The sequence below is a fragment of the Peromyscus eremicus genome, chromosome 22, assembly GCF_949786415.1.
Source record: "Peromyscus eremicus chromosome 22, PerEre_H2_v1, whole genome shotgun sequence".
NCBI classification, from domain to species: domain Eukaryota; kingdom Metazoa; phylum Chordata; class Mammalia; order Rodentia; family Cricetidae; genus Peromyscus; species Peromyscus eremicus.
In genome coordinates, this window is record NC_081437.1 from 14,143,736 (window position 1) to 14,156,597 (window position 12,862).

Here is a 12,862-nt window from a genome sequence, read left to right on the forward strand (position 1 = left end):
CTGGCTGCTGGGGGCTGAGGAAGAGGAAACAGGAGTGACCATCTACGGGATAAAGTGTCAGTCAGGCACAAGCTCCGGGGACATGCTGGACAACATGGCAGTTATCGTCAGCAACAATGCACTGTGCTAGGTTCTTGCTTAAAAGACAGATTTCTGGGAGGGAGCGGAAGGAGGGATGAGAGGGGGATCTGTGGTTGGTATGTAAAATGAATTTTAAAATTTTTAAATAAAAAAAAGACAGATTTCATGTTAAGCTTTGCCACAACAGTAAATCAATTTGGTGGGGACCAACTGGTTGTATAACTCATGAAAAATGTTTTTCTTCCAAAAGAAACCCGAAAGCACAAACTGAGGGAGAGTTGACAAAAATTGAAGTACAGAGTTAGAAATTGACTTAGCCATGATCTGAACAGTACTGCTCCATTTTTAAAAAAATGCATAAACTTTGAACTGATTCACACAATTTATTTAAAGTTATTTGCTAATAAAAATTCGGTGTCCTTGCAAACCTGAGGACCCCGAATTCACTGTCCAGGCACGGTGGCATGCGCCTGTAACACCAGTGCTCAGTTGGGGGTGTGTACAGAGACAGGAGGATCCTGGGGATCACTGGCCAGCCAATCCAGCAGAAACTGTGAGTTCCAGGTTCAGTGAGACACTGTCTCAAAAATGAAGTGAAAAACATTGAGTGTAGTGGCAAACACCTTTAATCCCAGAGCTCAAGGAGGAAGAAGCAATGGATCTCTGTGAGTTTGAGGCCAGCCTGGTCTACATAGTGAGTTCTAGACCAGCCAGGGTTATATAGTGAGAATTTGTCTCCAAAATAATTTTTTTCCTTAGGTGAGAAGTGATTGAAAAGTATATTTTGACATCAACTTCTGGCTTCCACATGCAACTGCATGGACAAATGCACACACACACACACACACACACACACACACATACACACATACACACACATACATACACACACACATACATACACACATACACACACATACACACACATACATACATACATACATACATACACACACACACACACAAGCGCTCATGCACATATTCACACACATGCACAGGAACACACACATGAGCACACACACATGCACACACAAATTCAGAAAAGCATAAGTGAATGACAGTTTTATTGGTGAACTTACAGAGGGTGCGAGGCATTTCAGTTGAAGGTTTAGTCGTTTGCCTGCAGGGGAGTTGCGGTGGCCGCATGGCGGCATTAAGGCAGCAGGTCTACATGTAGAGCTTTAGTCTCAGGCCGGGAGCCGCTGTGAAGTGGAAGTTGCCACTCCACTGCAGGCCTTGGATATCAGTGTACTCCCCCTCACCTTCCACCCTGTAAAAGTGACAAGTGAGCTCGCTCATTAATTAGGACGGGACATTTACAGTCCAGACACACGCTATCTGGCCTCCCATACTACACACCTGTTAAGGCATTTTACCTCTCTGCTTCCGATTTCTATCAAGAACCAGCACCCTGTGTCCATACACCAGGAAAACACACTACTTCAAACAAACACTGTCTGTGTGCACACTTCGGTGCTCATGGTTTCAGGGTCAGATAAACTAACTTTACACAAAACCAAACAGTCGACTCAAACTTGAAAATTGTGCATTGGTTATTTGGCTCAATAACCCAAATATTCATTTATCTAACAATTTTTTTTGTTTTTTGTTTTTTTTTTGGTTTTTTTGGTTTTTCGAGACAGGGTTTCTCTGTGTAGCTTTGCGCCTTTCCTGGAACTCACTCTGTAGCCCAGGCTGGCCTCGAACTCACAGAGATCCACCTGCCTCTGCCTCCCGAGTGCTGGGATTAAACGCATGCGCCATCACCGCCTGGTCTAAACAAATATTTCTGCATCTTCAGCAATGTTCGAAGTGCTGTACATGGGTGGCGTTCTTTTGGCCACACTGGAGTGGTGAAAATACACTCATATATGCAAACAGGCTTCATTCCACACACTGGCTTTTTCTCCCTTTATTAATATCAAAGGAAGCAGTTTATGTCCTCGTTATAAACCTGGAGTCAACAAGGTGAATACTGTTCTGTCCTTTTAGAAACGGATCCACATTGACTTCATAACGATTAGGTAGCTTTCCATTTCTAGATATATGAAAGGGATATTTATAAATGAACTTTATTTTCTTTTGAGACAGGGTCTCATGTAGCCCAGGTTGGCCTCACTGAGCTTCTGAGCTTCTACCTTCAGCGCTCGGGTGCTAGGATTACCGGCATGGGCTGCTTGCCTGATTTTATGGGGTTCTCAGGTGCTAGGATTACCGGCATTGGTTGCCTGATTTTATGGGGTTCTCGGGTGCTAGGATTACCGGCATGGGCTGCTTGCCTGATTTTATGGGGTGCTACGGTTTGAACCTAATGCTTCATACACGCTAGACAAGCACTCTATCACCAAGCTGCATCCCCACCCAATAATGAACTTTCTGGTGGCATGGTATTAAGTGACATTAAGCTTATAAAGCTATACTCCTGCTTTATTTCACTTTTTCCCTGCAATCATATGCTCAGAAATGACAAGAGTAGGTGCAGTTCTAGTTTTAACATTGTCTAATTTTTCTTAAACTTTAAATGAGCATAATAAAAATGCTCACACACATCAGGTTAGAATGAAATAAATCATCATGAAATTAACCACAGGCCTGCTTTTTTACAAACGCAAATTGAGATACTTTAAGTGAAAATTATTCTTCTAAATTGGCTCAAGAATCACACATTGTCCACTCGCTTGGCACTAACAGAGACCACAGAGGCTGCGTTAAAAGTCTAATAATCAAAACTGGACGGCAGTGACTCATGCCTTTAATTCCAGCACTCAGGAGGAAGAGGCAGGAAAATGTCTGTGAGTTTGAGGCCAGCCTGGTCTATATAGAGAGTTCCAGGACAGCCAGGGATACACAGAGAAACCCTGTCTCAAAAAAAAAAAAAAAAAAAAAAAAAAAAAAAAAAAAAAAAAAAAGAAAGAAAGAAAGAAAAAAAAGAAAAGAAAAGAAAAAGAAAAAGAAAAAAGAAAGAAAAGAAAAAAGTCTAATAATCAGCCAGGTGTGGTGGCGCATGCCTTTGATCCTACTTTAAACCTAGCACTTGGGAGGCAGAGGCAGGTAGATCTCAGCTTGAGGCCGGCCTGGTCTACAGAGGGAGTTCTGGGACAGTCAGGGTTATACAGAGAAACCCTGTCTGGTGGGGGTGGTGGGGTGGGCATAGGGTGGCTAATAATCTTTACAAAAATGATGTTCCATTTTGGAAGGTTATATGGTCATAGCTTCCCTTCTTACATTCCCCAACCACTAAAATAACTCAGCCTTTTGTGGAGATCAGATATGCCACAAAGATTGTTTAGTGCTGGGCGGTGGAGGTGGTGGTGGTGGTGGTGGTGGTGGTGGTGGTGGTGGTGGTGCACACCTTTAATCCCAGCACTAGGGAGGCAGAGGCAGGCGGATCTCTGTGAGTTTGAGGCCAGCCTGGGCTACAGAGTGAGTTCCAGGACAGGCACCAAAGCTACACAGAGAAACCCTGTCTCAAAAAAAAAAAAACAAACAAACAAACAAAAAAGATTATTTAGTATTAATTAAATACACTATTTAACAAGCACAACTAAAGAGAATCTTTTAGAACTATAATTGTTCTTAAAATTTAAGGTTACCTATTTTCATTGAAATTTCCAGTGTACTTTGCCCCAGTTGGGAATGTGTAAGTCCCCAGTCCATGAAACATATTGTTCTTAAATTGTCCTTCATACACGGCTCCTGAAAAATGCTCAAGTCTTCCAAAGCCATTCATCTGTGTGTAAGAAAAGAAATGCTCAGAAACCAGCCTTCACTCTACACACAAGCCTATCAGTAACATTATCTTCGTCATCTTTTTATCGCCCCTTGTTTCTACAAAAGTAGACCTTTTTACCATTACTCTTCCCCTGTGTCTTTCTGTGAAGCCTGCTAACTCAAATGTTCTGGATCTGGGGTATCTGAACACATGGTGATGATAAACAGGATCCTCAAGATACCCAAGTACCTCAGAAGTCTTAAAGAGCACCTGGTGTCGTCACTTCAGAGAAATAGTACACAGCAGTTGTTAAGAATGTGAATTTGGCTAAGTGGTGGTGGTGGTGGTGGTGGTGGTGATGGTGGTGATGGTGGTGGTGAGGCATGCCTTTAATACCATCACTAGAGAAGCAGAGGTAAACGGATCTCTGTTAGTTCGAGGCCAGCCTGGTCTACAGAGCGAGTTCCAGGAAAGCCAAGACTACACAAAAAGAAACCCTGTCTTGGAAAATAATAATAATAATAATAATAATAATAATAATGATAATGATAATAATGATAATAATAATAATAAAATGGTGATGATAATAATAACGTGAATTTGGGGTAGAGTCATGGCTCAGTGGAAGAGGTACCTACCACATAACATGAGGACCTGAGTCTAGAGTGGGAAGTTGGGCATGAGGCTGACGAGAAGGCTCAGTGAGTTAACATGGGTGCTCAAGCCTGACAACCCAACTTGATCCCAGGCACTCGCGTGGTGGACAGAGAGAACCATCTCACGTACGCCGGCACTCACACGTAGATAAATAGATGTAATGATTTTTCAAATGTGAATCTGTATTCAAGTAGAGCTGGGTACACATTCCTACTTTATCACTTACCATCTGTATAAGAAACCTGAGTCTCATCTGTCTCATCTCTAAAAAAGGCGTATTAATAGGAGCTATCTCATGAGGTCATCAAGATTAAATGGGAAATAAATAATGTGTTTGGCTTAAATGGGAACTGGGAAAAATATTAATAATATTAGCTCTCGTCATGAGCTTAATATTATGTACAGAAAACAGAAGCTAAGTAAAACCATTTATCTTCATTATAGAGGCTAGTTTAAACACAGGTCTCGCTACGTAGCCCAGGAACCCGAGACCCTCATGCCTTGGCCTCCTACATAACACCATTACAGCTATGAGTTGCTAAACTAGCCTTAGTAAGTGTAGTTCTGACTATAACTGAAATGCTTACTCATTTAACCCACAGGATTATTTATCCACTAGCAGAATGAACGACGACGAGAACAATACCTTGTCATCTTTCCAGCTTCCCGTGTAGACAATTCCGTTAGGAGTGGTGTGGACGCCTGTCCCATTCCTCTCGTAGATCCCAGAAGCTGTTCTGGTGCAGTCACCATCTAACGAGGAAGGGGGCCTGGAGCTTTGAGATGGGCAACGTGGACTAGGTCGATGTAACCGTTATGTAGAAGCCTATTCACAACCGCCCCCACCCCCACCCCGTGTGTGGGTTTTGCTTGGGCTTTTGTTTTCCGGCTCCCTGGGACTAAGGGCCAGAATGGAAGACAGATTCCTCGGGTTTCTAAGGCATCCTGTCTAGATGTAACAGCTTTGATTGAAAGGTCTATGCATCTATTAGGATGTCTGTTATTTCGTTTAAGTGAGATAATATACCAATAACAGTTTTATAAAATGAGTTAGTCGCCGGGCGGTGGTGGCGCACGCCTTTAATCCCAGCACTCGGGAGGCAGAGCCAGGCGGATCTCTGTGAGTTCGAGGCCAGCCTGGGCTACCAAGTGAGTTCCAGGAAAAAGGCGCAAAGCTACTCAGAGAAACCCTGTCTCGAAAAACCAAAAAAAAAAAAAAAATGAGTTAGTCTTGTTTTTAAAATCCTAAACTATTGAATTTTCTGTATGAAAGGGTAATTAAAATGCATGCTTACCGTACTTGTCGCCATTTGGAAATATAAACTTTATCTTATACACTTCTGAAGATGCTTTAAGAGAGTGAAGAAAATAAAGGTAAGTCTGAATATTTTAATGTCACAAAACCTACAATAAATGTTTTTTCAGCACTATTCAGGTAAATTCTCTTCACACAGGCAAGCACCTCCTGACTAGCATTTCCATTGTCTGGTGTAGGGTCCTGAAAAAATAAGTAATTTCGCTAGATGATCTATTTTTATTTACTTCTTAAAATTTTATTAGTATAAAATTCACTTTTTGGTCAGGACAGGATCTCACTAATGTAGCCCTAACTGGCTTGGAACTCATTAAGTAGACCTTGTCTTTAAAAAAAAAAAAAAAGAAAGAAAAATTTGTTTTGTTTTGTGTGTATGGGTGTTTTGCCTGAATGTATGTGTGTGTATCACATCTATGCCTGGCATCCCCAGAAGTCAGAAGAGAGCAAAAGATCTCCTAGAACTGGGATGACAGATGGTTGTGAAGTCACCATGTAGGTGCTGGGAATTGAACCCACATCCTCTGCAAAAGCAGTACAGACATTTTGTTTTGTTTTGTTTGTTTTTTTGTTTTTCAAGACAGGGTTTCTCTGTGTAGCTTTGGAGCCTGTCCTAGAACTCACTTAGTAGACCAGGCTGGCCTCGAACTCACAGAGATCTGCCTGCTTCTGCCTCCCAAGTGCTGGGATTAAAGGCGTGCACCACCACAGCCCAGCTTAAAGATTTATTTATTTCATGTGTATGGGTATACTGTTTGCATGCATGTATATGCACCACAGGCATGCCTGGTTCCTCAGAACTCAGAAAAGGGCATAAAAACTCCTGGAACTGGAGTTACAGATGGTTGTGAGCCACCATGTAGGTGCTGGGAATTGAACCCAGGTCCTCTGCAAGAGCAACAAATGCTCTTAACTACCGAGCCATCTCTCCAGCCCCAAATACTATTATTTTGGTATTGTTAGGAACATGGCCTTGGGACTGATGACCATAGCCCCTTAGGATGGAAAGAGCTGGGTTCTTGCTCCAAAGCCACAGCTCCCCCGAGGCCCTGACCCCAGGCTATTACAGGCTCTTCCAAGCATATTCCTGGAGCTGTCCTCTGTCTGTATACATCAGGGCCTCAGGGAGAGCCTTGGGTCAGCCCAGCTCTCAACTGGAAACAGAGATACTTTCAAAATATGAGGTTGTGAAGGGACAGAGACACAAAACTGCTTTGTAAGTGTTTAACAATGCTTATCAGATTACCAAATCTGCTTGCAGCGCCCATGGGACTCATGCTGTATTCTCCCTGAAACACGCCTGTCTTCTTTGGCTGAGAAACTACCTCTCATTCTGGAGCTGGAAACAGAATACAGTATTCCACACTCTGGCCTCAGGCTACCTAGACGCCCTCATTTTCTCTGGCCTAAGGCAAATGGCTTACCCCCTCAATTTCGTCATCCTCACGTTAACTAAATGGATGAACCTATACAAGCCATGAAGGCTAGTGTCTAATTCTGAAGACACTATCTATTGTTATTCTGTAGCCCTGGCTCAGATAAGGCCTCTCTCCAAAGTCTTTATTTTTTCTTTTCACCCCTAAACTCCTCTAGTCTCAGAACTCGGGGTCCTACTAAAACAACGCTTTTGTGCTTGGTCCTCTATCACACTCATCTCAACTAAAACAGTGATCACGGATCAGTTAAATCTCTTTTCTCATCCCGCCACCTCGCTCCATATCGAGTACTAACAAAAAATGCCTATTTAGGGGATGAATGGCCTTTGGGACACAACCATCAAGCACCTATTAAGAAGGACACTATTAAACACAATCAGTCATACAGGAAACTGAACAAGCAGTCCTCAGCTGCTCTTCAAATTTCCACGTCTTGTGCACTTTTATTTTGGGGGAAATTTTCCTTTTTTTTTTTTTTGTTTGTTTGCTTTTAATGATGGTTTTTGGCTGATATTCGTGAGGAAGCAATGCTTTGTACCAGGCCACCACTGAAAGGGAATCCCATCTAAGAGAGCACATTGCTTTTAGGCCCTCTGCTGGAAAAGTGGAATCAAGTCTCCCATGCCTTTTGTGTCCTCTAGTGTCACAAAGGTGAGGCAGCGACGAGGTATCACATTTTGTGAATGTGAAATACCTTATTCCTTCTTTATGATATGCAACTGTAGCTTTGTCAAAGGTGGTTTTGATGATCTTACTTAGAATGTTTTCTTTCCAGATGATGATTGAGAAGCTAATAAAAGAATAAAAATAGGGTGCCGGTACCCTAACCGTCACAAATCTGTTTTCTGGTTGTTTGGTGGTGTTTTGTTTGTTTTGTTCTGTTTTTAAGGTGATGCTGGACGTCTACAATTTTGTTCAGATGGCTGCGGGACCTGGAAAAGCTGTTGTTATTATCGATACATAACATTCTGCTATTATTGGTCTTTATATATACTTATAAATAGATTTATATAAAGATATATACAGGTATAATTCGAATTTTTGAAAACTTTAGCTGTGCTACCAACTTTGGGGGAGGGAAAAGTACCCCGTTTTTTACCATGTTGCGTGGGCAATGAGCAGAAATCAGCAGCCATATTAGTCTAGAAACATTGAGCTTAATTTCTTCTCCACTTGTACGGGGGTAACTTCAGTGTATTAAATATGGAAGGCTTTATCTATGTGCGCTGGATTGCAGAAACTAATGAAATATTCTCTAAATTACAGGGATGACGTTTCCACATTCCCTGGATGAGGTGAGCTAGCAGGAACCTCTGTGATTGCTACGGATCGGGCACCGTAAAGGAAACAAATCCGGAGAGACAGACACACAGCGAACCAGGGACAGACTCGGAGGCCCACGCCATCTCTCCGGACTCCCGGAGGCCGGGGGGGAGCTGTCGAGCCCCTCCAGCCCAGGGGCTCCGGGGCCATCCGCTGCAGGGAAAGGCGCCCTTCCCCCCCGCGGCCTGGGAGGAAGCCGCACTCACTTGACGGAGACGGGTTGGACAGACTGTCGCGACTCTGCGATTCCCCCTGGCTCGCCAGCTCTGCGGCCTGGCAAGGGAGCTGGGCGCTAGGACGGAGCGGGGCTCGGTTGCTGGGGCGACCGGGCGACCTCTCCCCCGGAAGCGGACACGCCGGGAACCAATCGGAAGACGCTTGGGCGGGGCGGCGGCTGCGGGTGAGGTCCGAGAGGGAGGCCGAGCCCAGCTCGGACCCCGACCCTGGGTGCCGCCTCCTGAGTGCCGCGGCCGGCGACGCTGCAAGCCAGGTACGGCCTGACGTGGCGTGTGCGGGGCCGTGCGGGGCCGTGCGGGGCCGGGGTTGCCAGGCTCGCCTCCCCGCCTCCCCTCTCCAGTGATCACATCCCAGGACCGTCCTGCCCCAGTGTGTCCCTGCCTGTCAGCCCCCGGGCCAGTGAACCCAGGACCTGCAGGATCCCCGAGACCCCCGCCCCCACCCCGGGACCTGCAGACCCCGGGACCTGCAGCCGAGGTTGTCCACGCACGAGGCTCCGAACAGGGTTGGATTGGAGGGGCTCCAGCCCCATTTCCTGTCTGTGGCTCCGTGGCGACCCGAGGGACTGTTGGGGGGGAAAGGGGGTTGGAGAAAGATGTAGGTTGAAGAAAGGAAGCTTGCATGGCTCGGGGTCCGAATGGAGCTCGGCGATGCAAAGTAATCAGAGATTTGCCTGGGAGGCGAGTGGAGTGGGTTCGGTTTTCATCACCCCAGCTTGGGGATGCTGTAACGTGGGAGCCAAACTCGGGTGTGAAACAAAGGATCCTTTTAGAGCCAAACTTAGATTCAGTGTCTATGGTAAAAAGAAAGACGAAATCTTCCCAGACCCGATAGATAGTGGATTATGCAACCTGATTTGTATTATTCTATAGGAAACATCTGGTAATGTAGTCGTATTGGATGCCACTATAACCATTAAATCTTGGTTCAGATTTTTGTGTGAAAAAAAAAATCACAGCGCAAGTTGGAAATGTAACCTTTTGTGTGTTGGTGTGAGGCAACTTGTTTTAAATCGGTACGGAATCCTTTTGCCTTTTTCTGACCCTTTCTTAGTGTATGAGTTAACCCGAACTGGGTGGTTTTGAGTAATGAGATGTTTGATGTGTGTATCTTTTCCTTTCTTCCTAAATTAAAAAAAAAAAAGATATGCAATTATTGATGTCCAGCATTAGAGAATTCAATTTATGTCATTCCTTTACTCACCTGTTAAGCGTTTAACGCCCTTATTTTTTTTTTATTTATTTCTTTTGTGTGTGTGTGTGTGTGTGTGTGTGTGTGTGTGTGTGAGTGTATGTGAATCTACTGCTGTCTTAGAGAACTTGTAGTTTGGACTTATGATGTTCTTACCTAGGGGGGATCTGGAATTAGAGGGAAATTAAAATACTTGAATTTTAAACCACCACCCCCCCCCCCAACAATGTTTCTCTATGTAGCCCTGGCTGTCCTAGAACTCATTCTGTAGACCAGGCGAGCCTGGAACTCAAAGATCCATCTGCCTCTGCCTCCGGAGTGCTGGGACTAAAGGCGTGTGCCACCACTGCCCAGCGAGTTTTAAATTTTAAATTAAAAGAGGGTATCATTTGTGTTTTGTTTCTGTATTTATGGTGTTTGGGCATTTGGGGGGGGGGGGTCCTACCTGCTATGGAGAAACTGTCCTTTCAGAGCTAGCTAATGAACAACTCACCAGTGAAGGTGCTGTTCATATAAAAACTAACCAATCTTGGGTTCAAATCCCAAACCACTACTTTTATCTGACTTTTACACTCCAGCTAATCCCTATCAATAACCTAAGTCAACCTGAAGTCAGGTACCACAGCTAAGGTGAGAGGATGTAGTAGGGGAGCTAAACTAATCAGTTATCAAGAAGATTGTCTTATACACACACACACACAGAGAGAGAGAGAGAGAGAGAGAGAGAGAGAGAGAGAGAGAGAGAGAGAGAGAGAGCGAGCATTCCACCGAGGCCAGATTGCCCTGATACGTATATATTTTCTGCACTATTAACCCAAACCAGAAACAACACTTACTTCTTAGGAGTTAGCATCCTATCCTGCTACAAAGTCTCCCTGCCTCAGATACTTTTGCTCATCGCGCCCCTCCTGTCTACAGCCAATGGAGTTTCAGTGTAAACAACTTATGTCTCACCCCCAAATTTTTAAGCCATTGTGGGGGTTTGTTTTTGTTTTGTTTTTCTCTAACCGGAACAAGTATACTAGTTTCCTAATTGAGGTACTGGTTTCTCTTCATACACACTCTGGTCTTATCCCGACATCCATCCCGACATCCAGTCCCGGGGCCTCTGGTTGATGTTCTGGACTTGAAACCTTTGCATCTGCCATTGTTGCTACTCAAAGTATTCTTTTCACTAATGTTTCATGGCGCACTCTCAACATTTGTTCATGTATCCCCTCAGAGGTTCTCTGGAGAGGCATTCATCAACGACTCTGTGATAGCCTCAGTTGGTTTTTTTGGTTTTGTTGTTGTTGTTTTTCTAATAAGTTTTTGTTGTTTTGGTTTGGGTTTTTTTTGTTGTTGTTGTTTTTCAAGACAGGGTTTCTCTGTGTAACAGCCCTGGCTGTCCTGGAACTTGCTCTGTAGACCAGGCTGGCCTTGAACTCACAAAGATCCGCCTGCCTCTGCCTCTGCCTCTCAAGCGCTGGGAGTAAAGGTATGTGCCACCACCGCCCGGCTCTAATAATTTTTAGGGTTTTTGAAATTATAATTTCATCACCCTGCATCCTTTTCCTCCTTCTAACCTCTCCCTCATGCCTCCCTTGCTTTCCCTTAAATTCATAGCTTCTTTTTCTTTTATTGTTGTTACATATGTACATATGTGTGTATGTGTATATGTATATGTAGACACACACACACACATATGAATAAATACAACCTGCTCAGTCCATATAATGTTACTTGCATGTTTATGACCTCAGAGCTGACCACTTGGTTTTGAATAACCAATTGGGGGGCTCTTTCCTGAGGAAAACGCTTTCTCCCCCTTCTGTGTTAGCATTTCCATTGGTGCCCTTGTTCGGGTCTTATCCGGGCAGCCGTGTTGAGGAAACATCATGGGTGTAGCCTTTCTGGCACTTCTAGGAGACGCAATCTCACAACAGAGTTCCTGTTCCTCTTGCTCTTACACTCCTTCTGTCCCTTCAGCAGTGATCCCTGAACCTAAGGTGCAGGAGTTGTTATTGGTGTATCAGATGATGCACCACACCATCTCTCGTTCTCTGCATTTGGATCGATTGTAATTTTCTGTAACGGCTTTGTCTGTTGCAAAAAGAGGTTTCTTTGATGAGGGGTGAGAACTGTCAGATTTCAGAGCTCAGAGTAAAGAGAAAGAAGGCAGAGAGTTACCAGCCGTTGGTTGCTACCAAGGTGTGCATGCCACTATTACCCCCTTAGGGTTTGTTATTGTGCCTGGCTGGTTGTTGTGTTTCATAGATATTGAAGCTGGGCAAGACGATTTGCTTCTCTCTCATGGAAGCTTGCATGGTGCTTTCTGGTACCATGAAAGCTACTCCTCAGGGAGGAGGCTTTCACGTCAGATCCAGCTCAGCTCCTCTGGGCGCTATGTCTGAAGTTCATGGTGTCTTCAGCAGAGGGACACCTTCCACCTCTGGGGAGCAACCAGTTCTCTGTTGCTGTAGTTCGGATATTATCTGTCCCCTCAAAAACTTGTATTGAGCCAGTGATGGTACATGTCTTTAATCCCAGCACTCAGGAGGCAGAGGCTGGTGGATCTCTGTGAGTTCAAGGCCAGCCAGGGAAGTTACACAGAGGAACCCTGTCTCCAAAAAAAAAAAGCAAAGCAAACAAAAAATATTATTTTGATATTGATTAACCAGTATTAGGAGTTGGATTCTTTAAGGGTGATTAGGTAATTAGAAGAGATTAATACCTCAAGGGAGAGAAATCAGTCTCACAAGATAGTGATTATAAAGCAAGGCCGTCCCTTGTGCTTTGCCTCTTCCTTAAGCCTTCTTGACCCTATTCTCTTCTGCCCTGCCAAGACCGACCTAGTGCAAGGCTCTGACTGTCATCTGCTCAGATGCAGTGTACTTTGAACTTCCTAATGCTCAGAACTGTAAGCCCAAATAA

At 44.4% G+C, this 12,862-nt stretch overlaps 2 protein-coding genes across 3 annotated transcripts in view; one reads left to right on the forward strand and one right to left on the reverse strand.

Annotated features, from left to right (window-relative positions):
* Positions 1 to 1,128: 1,128 nt before the first annotated feature.
* Morn2 (MORN repeat containing 2) lies at positions 1,129 to 8,787 on the reverse strand. Of its 2 annotated transcripts, XM_059248218.1 has the most exons (5): positions 8,728 to 8,787; positions 5,746 to 5,799; positions 5,097 to 5,226; positions 3,675 to 3,811; positions 1,129 to 1,351 (listed from the first exon to the last, which is right to left on the reverse strand). In XM_059248218.1, exons 4-5 carry the CDS (start codon positions 3,809 to 3,811, stop codon positions 1,249 to 1,251), a joined length of 240 nt encoding a protein of 79 aa, XP_059104201.1. In that variant the 5' UTR covers positions 5,097 to 5,226; positions 5,746 to 5,799; positions 8,728 to 8,787; the 3' UTR covers positions 1,129 to 1,248. The 2 variants fall into 2 exon arrangements, with proteins under 2 accessions (XP_059104201.1, XP_059104203.1); XM_059248220.1 differs by lacking the exon at positions 8,728 to 8,787 and having other exon boundaries at positions 5,097 to 5,220; positions 5,746 to 5,781.
* A 98-nt stretch (positions 8,788 to 8,885) lies between these two features.
* Positions 8,886 to 12,862, forward strand: part of Dhx57 (DExH-box helicase 57) — a 51,494-nt gene continuing 47,517 nt past the window's right edge. The window contains exon 1 of the mRNA XM_059248217.1: positions 8,886 to 9,011. The gene's annotated coding sequence lies outside the window, so the exon portion shown is untranslated. The remainder of the gene's footprint in view (positions 9,012 to 12,862) is intronic.

Excerpts from the sequence above, each read along its gene's own strand:
- Morn2 (XM_059248218.1), bottom strand. The coding sequence starts at position 3,811 with ATGAATGGCTTTGGAAGACTTGAGCATTTTTCAGGAGCCGTGTATGAA. Across the intron at positions 1,352-3,674 it reads GGAAATTTCAATGAAAATAG|GGTGGAAGGTGAGGGGGAGT; the intron begins GTAACCTTAAAT and ends TCACTTTTACAG.